A 13,640-nucleotide genomic window follows, 5' to 3' on the forward strand; every position below is an offset into this window, starting at 1 on the left:
GTTTTAATTCATATCAATGAAATAAATATTCATAATTCTGTGTACATTTATATTGATATATAAATGTGTGTGTACGTATGTTTGTATATATATATGTATGTGTGTGCTTACATATTTATATTTATATGAATTTAGTGAATCCTCAAAGAAATAATGTGACATTTATTCTAGTGCAATAGTTGCTTTTTTTTTCCCCTTGGTGCTGGGGTTTGAATCCTCAGCAAGTGCTGTACCACTAAACCTTATCCCTAGTCCTGGTGTAATAGTTCTATATAATTTTTTAATGATTCTGATTTGTTGGCTTTGATTAGAATACTTTAAGATAAGCCTGAATAAAATTAATTCCTTTTTTTCTACATTGTTGTTTCCTCCTGGTTCTAAGATATTGTTTCTGGGAATTATATCAGTGAAACAGGAATCACGATGTGGTGTGTTCCATTCCATGTGGGGGATGAATGCCAAATGACGATCAGTCATTAATCCTGTTAACAGGAACCAAGTCACATTGGTTCTTTTCCATCTGAAATTATCAGCAATTAAACTTTTTTTTCATGTGACTAATATGTGGAAAACCTCAGGAGTTTGAAAACGGGTGCGGTTTTAACACAAATAGAAAAATATCTGTTATTCAGAATATTATGGGTCAGAGCATTTATCTTCTAACACAGTATGAATATTTATAAAATGAAATACAGTTCAGTTTTGATAAGATGAACTGTTTTGATATATTTCTGTTTTCAATAGCATATGATTTTTGTGTATTGCAAGATAATTTATTGCTGGTTGTTTTTTGAAATTTGGCTTCAGATGTTTTTGTATTTACTGAAAAAATAAAATATGCACATGATAATAAAAATTTCAGTTTGTCCAAAGGGTATAAGATGAAAAACAGGATTCTTCTGTCAACCTACTCAGAGACAATGTCTCTTATCACAGCAATTTATTGTTCTAGAATTTTTTATGCATGTATGCATCCTTAAGAAAAAACAACTCATGAATAGAAATGTACTGTTAGGCACTGCTACCACCTCTAGAGTTCAGTCCAAGATGACAAACTTACTTACTGCTTTGCTTTCTGAATAATGTTTATGCTTTAGCAAGCATAAAAAATGAAAACCTTGGGTCTAAAATTTATTATTGTTTGGATTTGTAAAATTTGGCTTTGAAATATTATATGTTAGTTTTCTTTCAAGCTCTTCCCACCTACTTATCTTCTGGGTTTTTCTTTTTCTCTCTGATTTTCTTGAAATATTATGTAAACAAAACTACAACTTGGATGCAGAAAAAAAAAAAAAAAGGAAAGGAAAAAAGAAAAGAAAAAAAACCTGGTTTCTTATTTTACATATGCAGTGACTGAAATATCACAACTTGCCTTTGGAACAGCAGTTACCTTCTTGGAATTTTAACCCTTTCATCCAGTAAATCCTCATAATTTGTAGATTTTTAACCAAGGTCTATGTAATGTCTGAAAACTGATTTTTTCCCAAAAAATAGTCATAATAATTAGAATTTTGAGGCATTATAGAATTAGCAAAAATAAAAAGGTCATTTTGGGGTATGATTTTTTTTGTTGTTGTTTTAGGCTAAAATGACTTATTTGTAGAAAATCACAATTTATCTGAATTTGAACATGGAAACAGAACCGAAGCCAAAAATCAGCATATGGTTTAGTTTAGGGATTAATGATCTATATGTTTTTGAAAGTAAATGTATTCCAAAACTATATTGGGTTGTTACGTAAAACAGTCAAACAATATGGACACTATTCATGTAGCAGACTAGCGCAGTCTATTATCTCAGTTTTGTTTTATGCTAGTATTAGTTTCCTATTGTTTTTGTCATAAGTTACCACAAACTCAGTGTGTTTTTTTCTTTTTTGTTGCTGAGAATTGAACACAGGGCCTTGCACATGGAAAGCACATGCTCTACCACTGAGCTACACCCCCAGTCCTTAGATGTCTGAAAACAGCACATATTTGTTTTCTTCTGTTCTAGAAGTCAGAGGTTCAAGATGGGTGTCACTGGTGGCTTGTGGCCCCTTCCTATCATCAAGGCCAGCAGTGACTCTGGAGTCTTTCTTTCTTGTGCTGCGTCATTCAAACATGGACTGGTCTGTCTCCCTCTTGGGTCTACCCAGATGATCCAGAATGATCTCCCATTTCAAGTTTCTTAATTTGATTAAGAAAATTAATCAAAGTCTTTTTTTTTTAACCATGTAATGTCACTTAATCAAGAGAAGGGTTCTGGGAGTTAGGATTTGGGTACCTCCGCCAGCAGGTGGAGGATTACTCTATCTACCACCACAGGGCCATTTTAAATATCTTGTTAATTGACATTAGTTATTCTGAAAGCTGCTTCCAGGCAAAAACTGTACTTACATAACTGGCATTGTTCCTTCTTCAGTTCTTTTTTCTGTTGGCAGCTGTAGTTTTTGAGGATTGCAAATTAGAATTCATAGATGCAGCCTCAGATTCAGGTGACTTTGAGCAAGTGACTTATGTTTGCCAGTTTCAGTTTTGCTATTGGTCAAAGAACCTTCATTCTCACCCTGTTGAATAGACAAAGGAAATCATGTCTTTTGACAATAGTTTGTAAGCAGGAAGCACCACACATGTAAAGAAAGGATAGTTTATATCAGACCTATACCTAAACTATGGGGAGGTGAATAATTAAGGAAAAGGAAAGACATAAAGATAATTGTGGATATTCTTAAATGGATTATATATTGACTTACATTTTAACCTCTATTGTTGTGACATTTGGGAAAATCCTGCCCTTGCAGTGTATTTTCCTTTTCTAAAGGAAGCAGATGTTATTAACAGACTGATCATTGCCAAATTTTCTCCATTATTTGTATTTTCCAAAAAGATAGATTGCCAGTGTCCCCTGGGGAGGGAAAACATGTATTATCTGGCCCTTCCAAAAACTCTTTGCTTTGAAATACAGGCTAATGGGATGCTTATGAGATATGTCTTTTAAAAACAGGAGAAGCTCCTACTTCCTATATTCCAGATGTGGAGTGAATATCACCTCCTGTTTCCCAGGAGGTCAGAGGTCAGATGCTTCTCACCTGGAATATCTTACTGCCACACTTAGCCACTTCTTCAGAAGGGTGCAGCTATAGGCTTTGGGCAGACCTGGCAGTGGTAGTTCTCTGGTCAAGAAAGAAGCTGTGGAGTATTTTCTGCATATTACTAGGCTTTGTATTTAATAGAGAATAAGTGACTTTCTAGTCTCTGTGCCATATAGTTTTCATCTCATTGCAAATAAAACACTCAGGCTGACTCTAAAATAGCCCCCTTTAACTTCCTCCTTTTGGTGAATTTTCTGTCTTCCAGAGTTGTGTCTACATTTTTCTACTATTGTAACAGTCCTGTAAATTATAAAGTTAACAACAACAAAAAAATACTCTCTCTTCTTTAGTTAATACAACATAAATTTATACTAAGGATTTTTTCAATGAAAATGTTTCTCCTGATATAATCTGTAATCCCCTGATCCTGAAATATGTAGTTGGAGAACTGGTAAGCACCTCAGAAATCATTTAGCCCCGTTTCTTTACCACTAATTCACTAACACTCCTGCAGTCAGTATTTTAGCATTTTAAATGTTTTACCGAAACTAAACCCACACAATCCTTTAAAATATGACTTCTTTGCTGTACACTTTGGTCTTTGATCTGACTCACCCATTCTTGAACACTTAACATTGGATTTAATTTTTTTTAAGAACATTTTCAGTAAAGTTTTTGTTTTAAAATGTTAGATGCTTTCAGGATCATTTCCTTCTCATCAGTAGGAGAAAACAAACCAGCATTGATAAAGCAGTGGGTACTTTCAAAAGCCTGTATTCTTTGTGCAGGATTGTAGCGGAACCATGGACTTGCTGAAGGAAGGAGGGAGATTTTGATTCTCTGTTCACTGTGGTGGTGATAACTCACTATATAAGTAAATATCAATCCCAGTGAAACAAACCTTGTCCTGTTTTGTTCTGGATACACTTTTCTGATGCTTTTCATTTATTTCTGGAGGAGAGCTGTATCTTATGTAAAAGGCTATTTTTTGGACAGTTCTGTGTAAATTATACTTTCTCTTGTCTGTGGATTATGATTTCAGAATATATCTATTTGTCTCTCTATATATGTGATGAATTTTTTTATAGTTCGTGATTTAAAACACACTGGATTTAGGGACCTTTGTTTCTTGCCTTTGTCAATGTAGTTATTCTTTTAGAGCAATTCAAAGCACTTTTGATGTTTATAAAGCAAATCAAATAGTTAGGCTTTTAAGAGCATTTAAAAGCATTTTGGAAGTTTATAAAAAAATCATCCTTTCATCAGGTTCCTAGGAAGGTTAATGCTTAAACATGGCAAGGAAGAGCTTTTCCGATTGAAATGTTCTTGAATTTTATGAACTAAAACTCCTTTATGTGTATGAATTGAAAATGTAAACATAAACATAAAGTTAATTAAGAGAGGATGCGGAGGCTCCTAACTAAGCTTTTGCATGTGAAGATTTATGATATATTTCCAAACTGCTTTTTAAGAAACTCTTTAGGACTGGGGATATAGCTCAGTTTGTAGAGTGTTTGCCTATAAAGCACAAGGCCCTGGGATCAATCCCCAACACTGAAAAAAAAAAAAAAAAAAAGAAAGAAAGAAAGAAATAAAAATAAAACAAAATCTTTAAAACGTTATATAAATCATGTGTGTCTATTGATGAGAATATGAAAAAAAAAAAGCCCACACACACTAAGAGACAAAAAGAAAATAAAAATCACCTAAATCCTTTTATTCAGGAAATTAGGAACCATAATATGTGTGTGAGTATAATACATAAAGTCATAATTTACTCAATCTGTCTCCTATTATGTTAGGCATTTTGCTTCCTTACTACTTTTAACAAAACTTTGAGCATGCTGGATGTTCTGGTTAGTTTTAGTTTATATTTAAATTATTTTTTATGAATTTCTAAATATGAAATTTAGAAGTCAAAGGAATATGCTTTCAGGACTTCGTTATATATTTACCCAAGTAGGAAGATATTGATACAACCTATCTTTGAACAAAATTTTATGCTATTTTTTTTTTTTAATCTGACAAGTGAAGCAGTTATTTTGTTTAATTTACATTTCTGTTCTTTTGGTGAATTTGATTTTTTTTTAAATGCTTATTTTTTTTTGTATTATCCTTGATCTAGTATATTATTAATATATATGTTTATTTATTTACTTATTTTTCAGTCCTGGGGATTGAATCCAGGGCATTGTGGAAATTTCACAAGTGCCCTACCACAGAGCTATATGCCCAGACCAAATATAACCTTTTTTGAATTTTTTTCTGTGTGTGTGTGTTTGTGTGTATGGTGGTGGTGGTGGTGGTGCTGCTGCTGCTGGGAACAGAACTCAGGGCCTGGAGCATGCCAGGCAAGCACTCTGCCACGCAGCTACATCTCTAGCTCCAGAGCTTTTTTATTTTTTGTTAATTTGGAAAATTGGTCTTTATAATATACATACATTTTTGTTCAGTGTTGCAGCTGCTTTTTTCTCTGACAAATTTATCACTTTTTAAAACAGCTTTAATAGTTATGATTTACAATAAGATTCACCTATATAAAGTGTACAATTCAATGAATTTTATCGTGTTTATAAAGTTTTATAACACCACAGGGTTTTTGATCTCCCTAAAAAGAAATCTGAAGTCTGACCTAGTTTATCCCCATTTGTACCTTCAGCCCAAATCAACATTAATCTTCTATTTCCTCTTTTTATATTTCATATATATGTGTAATTATAAAATACCCAGTCATCCTACCCTTCTTTCTGTTGCTGAATAGTATTTGTTTAATGGATACATATTTTGTTTATTCCGTAGTAGATGTACATATGGGTTATTTGCACTTTTTTCGCTATCGTGCTACTGTAAACATTTGTGTACAAGTCTGTGTGGGTATATATTTTCATTTTTCTTAGATAGATACCTAGAAGTAAAATTGCTGGGTCATATAGTAATCTACATTTAACTTTTCTGAAAACTGCCAAACTGTTTTCAAAACTAATTGGACTGTTTTGCCTTCCCATGACAAGGTATTAGGGTTCCACTTTCTCTACCTCCTTAGAGATGCTTGTTCTTTCTCTTTTTTATAATAACCATCCTGGTGAGGGTGAAGTCTTATTTATTTATTTGCTTGTTTATTTTTTGTCATGCTGTGGATTGAACCTCGGGCCTTGTGCACGTGAGGCAAACACTCTACCAGCTGAGCTATATTCCCAGCCCTTGAAATCATTTTTCATTGTGGTTTTAGTGTGTGTTTATCTGTTGACTAATTAATGCTGACTGTCTTTTCTTGGGCTTGTTATTATATTCCTGTTAGAGAAATGTCTATTCTTCTAGTCCTTTGCCCATTTTTAATTAGACTTTCTAATAAGTAAAAGTGATTTTTTAAAAATATTTGTTTTTATTACTCTGGATTGAAGTCTTTTATCCAGTGTATAATAACCAGGTATTTTTTTCTGTTCTCTGGCTTGTCTTTTCAGTTTTTTAATGGTGTTTTTGAAGCACCGTAAGTTTTAATTTTGGTGTCATCCAATATGTCAGTCCTTTTTTTTTTTTAATCACTAAGCTTTTGATTTCCTAAACCAGTGTCTAACCTAAGTCATGAAGATTTATTCCTCTATTTTCTTCTAAGAGTTCTTTAAAAAATATTTTTAGTTGTAGATGAACATGATATCTTTATTTTTTTTTAATGTGGTGCTTATAATTGAACTCAATGCCTCACAACCCCTGCCCCTCTTCAGAGAGTTTTTATAGTTTCACCTCTAATATTTTAAAATGTCTGAGATCTCATCTAGGTTGTTTTTTGTTTTTTGTTTTTTGGTATTGTTCTGAGGTAGGATTCCAAATAAATCATTTTGCATAGAAATATTCAATTATCCCAGCACCATTGTTGAACTCTTTGAAAATATCTTATTTCTTATGTAATTATTTATCATTTCTCCCCACTGAAAAGCAAAGACCTCATCTTTCTTATTTACTGCTATATTTCTAGCATTGGACATAGGAAGTACCCAGGACTTATTGTTAAATGTATGATCAAAGAGACTTCTTTCTCAGACCTGTCAAGTTTTACACAAATAAATAAGCTCTGTTGGGAGATTTTTCTTTGAAGCAAATTTGTTTTAGAAAGTGCAATTGAGCAGAAGTGATGTCTAAGGTAAAACGCTGCTTGAGGAAGTCTATAAATTATCTATTTTATTAAAGGACTAATATGGGGTGGCATTATTTTCATAGTCTTTTTGTTAGCAAAATTTCAAATTCCCTAAGGATGTAAATAATTTTGTTAATCATAGAACTCATAGTAATGAATGGAAACCAAATGACTTAAACCACATTTAGCATCTAAATACAAGTTTACTCTCTTGCTTTCCTTAATGGTTTGCCATTCTTTTCACTTTGGCCTTTTCAAAAAGAGTAACATATTCTTGTTCCAAAGGATGGATGTTCTTTAGGCATATGAAAAGAAGAAGAGGAAGAAGGAAAAAAAAAATACTCAAAGGTAACAAGGTAATTTTGTTTTAAAAATAAGTATTCCCTGTGTAATTCTCACCCAAATTAATGCTGGATGTTTGACAATAGCTTTTGAAATCCTGAGGAAAAGAGAAGAGTTGACTGCTAATAAGGAAGCAGAGAATAAAGTTATGACAGTCTGCTCTTCTCATTTGCTTCTGTCCTCAAGCATTTAGTCATAGGAGTCTCAAAATGCAAGTCAAAAATTTCAAAAACTGGGAAAATAGACATTACATTTTCAAATCTTTGGTGATTTACTTGCTAATTAATTCCAAGTTTCTCTAGCAACACTTTCCTCTGTATTTCTGAAAGCAAGAGTACAGAGTCTCATGTTAATTTATATTCTACAGGGCAGCGTCTTCTCCTTTATGTCACTGTGTGGAGTGCCCTCCAACGTGGTGTGCAATTCTGCATGGCAGTCTTTGTGATCTTTCTTGGTTGTTGCCAGAAGAAGCATATTTTTCTAGCCCTGGAACTTCTGCAGTTGTCTGTCCTTTTTCCTTTTCCCGGGCGGTGGCACGCTTCAGGCAGTCCAGGGAGTTCCAGCATCACCCGAAATGGTGACCTCAGGGCTGACTCAAAATATTGACTTCACTCATGTGTCCCAGAATAGCTGCCAGTTTTCAGGCAGGTCATGAATGAACTTCTGGGTTTGGTTTGGAGAGAGCTTTTCCTTTTCTTTGTCCCACCCATTCTGTTCATACTTCCTTTGAGGGAAACTTCTGCTTCTGTTGAGTCAAATGTTTGGAGACATCTGAAAAGAAAATTCTGGTTAGTAAAGGAAAACTTCCCTTTGAGCAAACTTCTTGAAAAGATGTTAATTTGAGGCTGTGACTGTTGAATCTGGAGGCATTGAAAGCAGTAGATAATGTGTGTGTACGTATTTTTTTTTCCTTTTTTATTTAAAAAAATGTTTACAGACTGCATTTTGATTCATTGTGCACAAATGGGGTACAACTTTTCATTTCTATGATTGTACACAATGTAGATTCATACCGTTCGTGTTATTATATGTGTACATAGGGTAATGATGTCTGTCTCATTCCATCTTTCATATCCCACCCCTCCCCTCACTCATTTCCCTCTACGTAATCTAAAGTTCCTTCATTTTTCTCTTCCCCTCACTTCCACACCCCCATTATGTATTTTTCTCTTTTGAAGGCTGTTGAATAAACTTTGGGTACTAGTGCGTGCTAATGCATTATTATATCCAGTTATGTTTGACTTCTTTTGTTTGGTGATGTAATGGAAAACATTTTAACTACACGCTACTTTAAAACATGGCTATTGGTTTTGAGCATTTTTAAGTTTTAGTCAAACTCCCCAAGTTTACTTTTGAAATTCATCCCTGCCCACCACAGTGCTACACAGGGATAATAGGCGTGCACCACCAAGCCTGGCTCAACTTACTTTTTCATCAAAGAGAGTCCCATTTTCTGATGCTTTTCACCTCTTTATGCCTTCATTTTTATTAATTACTACATAGAAAGAACTGTGGATTTTTTTGTTCCACAATTCTCATGAATGCATATAAAATCAAAAAGATAATTATAAAATTTGTACTTATTTTTAATGACATTTTCTAGCTTATGCTAAGCCTGATATCTACAAAGACAAACGTCAATAATCATTGTCGCATGGGATCTTTTGTACACATCTTTTTTAAAAACAGAAAATATGGAGCTGTGAATATAACTCAGTTGCTAAAGTGTTTGCCTCGCAAGCACAAAGCCCTGGGTTCAATCCCCAGCACCACAGGAAAAAAAAAAAAAAGAAAAAAAGAAAGAAAATAGAACATGGTACCTGTGATGAGCACAAGCTACTTGACAAGGTACAGTAGCATCTTGTGCCACTATATACACATTTAGAGAAAAGTACATTTGTTTGGAAAACCATTTATGGAGACCATTTTTTAAAGTGGTTGGGAAAGAATTAAATAATATTTTGCAAAGCAGGAACTTCTGTCCAAATTTTCAGTGATATAATAATTAAAGAAAAATGGTTTAGCATAGAGGCCACGCAAAAATCACATAAAGCCCCTTCTCAGTGTGGCACAAACACCCTTGACGACTCCTCTTGGCATTTCTTTCTAATCACAATGAACAACACACAGCTCTCTACAAGAGTTCGTATTAACCACTCTTTCCTTTCTTTGCATAAGTTTTTCTAGGAAAAAACTAGGAAGCATTTTTCATTTGTGCTGTGTCCCTTTTCCCTGTAACTTCTGACACATCCCTAGTCTGCAGTTCATCCACCGCAATTGCAAGTTCTCATGATCATGTCTCGTGTTAGACATGTTGAGAGGAAGATGACCATTTCATCATGCAGTGAGGTCACGAGTGGACACCCACAGCTGAATTTCCTGGTAGGCTATGACTCTAGAATGGAAAGAATAAAGTTTTCCAGGCAAAAGGCCTGCTGGTAAGACTGAGCGTGACTTATTTCAGACTGGAGACTGAGGAGAAGGGAACTCTTACATATAAAAATAAGCATACTTTGGAAACGTGACAGAAATGTATCCACTCTTCTGTTTGGTGTGCCACCTTAATCTAGCAGTGAACCTATGCCTCAGACTTGAATGATATGCTTTGCTGAAAGTCTTGTGTAGAATGGAGGAGGACATAGATGTGACTTGAGGGAATGTCAGTCTCTTAAATCAAAACAGAAATATTCCCAAATTCAGAGGTACAGGGGATTGGTTAAACTATTGTATGGTTGTGTAATGGGTTACTAAACCACAGTAAAAATGGTGGCATCAGCTTATCATTACTGACGAATTGTTAAGGGGAAAAAGATATGGGAGCTCTTATAGTGACATTTTTGAGGAATATATCCCAGTTATCTTGTAGGCAAGAATAGAGTGATGTTGGGTCTATCGCACCATACGCCTTTTCATTGGAACTTTTAGAGCGTAAGAAAATATATGGAGCCTTAGCCTGAATCACATTTGAACCTTAGTCTGAACCATTCAACCTGTGATTTCTTTTACTCTAAAAAAGTCTTGCTTCTGCTTGGATATCTGAGGAGTTTCATCTTGCCGAAAAGCCTGTGTTTTAAATAAAAACAGAAGCAGGAAGTGGCAGTTGTAAGAATACTACTTTTTGTTCAGGTACACTGATTTAAAACTCAGTTCCCTTTTTAAACTTGATGAGGTTACCTGAGTTTATCGTGTTGCTTTTTGTCTTTAGATACATGTGAATTGGAGGTGACTCTTCTAAGACCAGCTGTTTTTTCGCAGTCCTACTCTTATTTCTTCTGCTTCATTGATGTGAAGGGGAAATACCTTTATTTGTGGAATAAAACAGAATAAAATAGAAACAGAATAGAATACAGCCCAAAACAAAATGAGAGAACATAGTTATCTTGTGTTGGAGTAAACAAACAAAGTAACTGGTAAATAATGAATTTTTGATTAAAATTGTTAAAATATTGTCAGCTGAATCCAGTTCTTTTAAGGGCTAAGCTTCTTTGTGGTTATAGTTCAGACCCTGTTGGAATAATTAACATTATATGTCTAGTACACATTACACAGTCCGCGCTAGTTCATACTTCAGTAAAAACGTTGCGATTGTGATTACAAACATAGCACCAAATCTGTCACTTATAAATAAGGTTATTTCTTAGCCACATGTGGTAGCACACCCCCATCGTTCCAGCTGCATGGGAGACTGAGGCAGGAGGATCACAAGTTCAAGACCAGCTCAATAATTGAGCAAGATCCTGCCTCAAAATAAAGTAAAAAACAAAAAGGGCTGGGATACAGCTCAGTGGTGGAGTACTTCCTTGGCACGCTTGAACTTTCTATCCTCAGTACTGAAAAAAAAAAAAAAAAAGAAGAATGAAAGGAAGAAAGAAAGGAGATTATTTCTTGCTCATGTCCCTTTCTAATAGGGGTTTTGGGTGACCCAAAGACCTGGGCTGAGGCTGCTTCCATCTAGCACTTTCTCTTTCTAAGGGCCTCATGAATGGGAGAGAAAACATGGAGAACTCGCGTCCACTCTTTACCGATTGAAACTGCTACATCTTCTAGCTTAGGAGCAATAGTTAGTTAAATGCCCTTAACTGAACTGTGGGAAGATAGGAATGTAAGGGAGCACACATGCTATTGGGTGGTCAATAGGCTACTTGCGTGCCAATTCCCCACACCGTGAGTGTAGGCTTCAGAGGCAAGCCCAGGGAAGACTTGGTTTTCATGGCAATGGTGCATACTATCTACTGTGATTTCTTCTCTTCCTTCTCTCTGCTTTTAAGGGGCACCTTGGTGATCACTGACCAAAAAACCTGGTAGTTTAGATTCCAGTTTGAGGCCTTTGGAGACTGACACACTTTTTTTTTCAGAAGAGGAAAAAAACTAAAAGAATAATATAGTGAATAATATTACAAGTTTCACCTTATCTATATGATACCTGGTATTATTGAAATTCTCATTAATTTTTTATAACTCTTCAGTTAGTCTTAAGTCTTCAGAATGAAATTGAATAACCATTAGTTATATAGTAATTTTAGTAGTTACAACCATAACCACTAGTTAATAATTACACTCCCTTGGGTGGGTGGTGGTTGTGCTAAACCTCTTGATGACATTTACATGTTGGCTGGCATTCTTAAAAGTTGGTATTTGTCTGCTGAACTGTCCAATATAGTTATTTAAACATATTAATAAAGAATTATCACAGTAGCTTTAAGAGGAACAAACCTGACTTCTCTTCAGAATACTTTGTGCATAAACTTTCATAAATTTTTCCTTGACTAGATCTAGGGTGTTTCTGAGGAAAGGATTTAAAAATTAATCTACAGTTAATTAATCTTGCTTTACACTATTAGTTCCTGGCAAATTGGGGATAACTTTTTCACTATTGGGGTACTGAAATAGAAATGTTTGAATATATGTGTGTCAACTGCGACTCTTTTACCTGCCAGCTAAATCACATCTCCTGGTTGTAACTTTTTGATTCATCCCGTCATTGATCCTCATCTTAGTCTTGTTGTTTACAAACTGTGTCATACAAAAGAATTTCAGAAGCTTTGATTTTTCTTTATTATCCTTATGCCACAGCAAGAACTTTTGGCAATGTAAAAAGCGATCACTAGTATTTTGTTGAATAATTAATCATGCAATGATTTTGTAACTGGAAAATGTCATTTATAATCACTTTTCACATTGCTGAGGTTAAGAACAACCCTGAGACACAAGTCATCATGGATCTTGTTTTTCTGGGTAGTTGAAAGTTCTTAATGTGTGTAACATATGTGAGATGAATAGCCAATATAGTATTTGATTAATCAAAGGTACACCATTTCTAAACCTGACTGGACAGAAATAAACTTTCTACTAAGAACAATATATTTAGTTTCTCATCTCTCACAATATTCTATTTTTAGGCAATAGAGATTATGCCAAGGATGATCCATTGGAGTTTAAGTCCCACCAGTGGTTTGGAGCATCTGTGAGGTCAAAACAGGATAAAATTTTGGTAAGTCTTTGAGATATTGCCTCAGAGGTGAGTTGCATCAGTTTATGTGGAGACCAATAACAAGTGTGATGTTTTCAAGCCAATAGTAAAATTCAGCATTGTCAAGCATACAGAATGTAATGAAATAAGATAGCTGTGATCAGAATCAAAGGCTGCTCCTCTAAGGACACCAGGCTTCTGATTTTTCTGCCCTTGTTCCTACATTGTTTGTTTTTCATGCCCCACTTGATAGCTCCCATCAGTTTGTTTCTGTCTAGTTAAGTTTAGGAATCGTGTGCCTTTTATGAATGAGATGTTCTAGTGCTCCTTCTTTTTAAAAATACAGCAAACAGCCCTCTCTTTACTTCCCCATCTTCTCTTCTGCTACTGCCCCATTCCTGTGCACCTTTTCTTGTTGAAAATGCTTTCTACAGTACCAGTCTTCACTTCTGCACCCTACCTTCTCTTCCCAGCCACTCCCATCAGGCATGGGTACGCAAGGCCAAGATCAACACTGACTGTCAGATCACTGAAATCCACTGGTACATCATTTCACATATGTGTCCACGATACACACACACGCGCGCACGCACGCACACACACACACACATCTTGCTGGCATG

The 13,640-nt window shown here is 35.0% G+C and overlaps 1 protein-coding gene across 3 annotated transcripts in view; it reads left to right on the plus strand.

Annotated features, from left to right (window-relative positions):
- The window catches only part of ITGAV (integrin subunit alpha V), an 81,454-nt gene that overhangs the window by 12,787 nt on the left and 55,027 nt on the right, over positions 1-13,640 (plus strand). For all 3 annotated transcript variants that reach the window (XM_079132979.1, XM_079132978.1, XM_079132980.1), the window contains one exon: positions 12,947-13,038. In XM_079132979.1, the coding sequence (XP_078989105.1) occupies positions 12,947-13,038 (92 nt within the window). Of the gene's footprint in view, positions 1-12,946; positions 13,039-13,640 lie in introns of those variants that run through there.

This window comes from Sciurus vulgaris, assembly GCF_902686455.1.
Source record: "Sciurus vulgaris genome assembly, chromosome: 3".
Taxonomy (NCBI): Eukaryota; Metazoa; Chordata; class Mammalia; order Rodentia; family Sciuridae; genus Sciurus; species Sciurus vulgaris.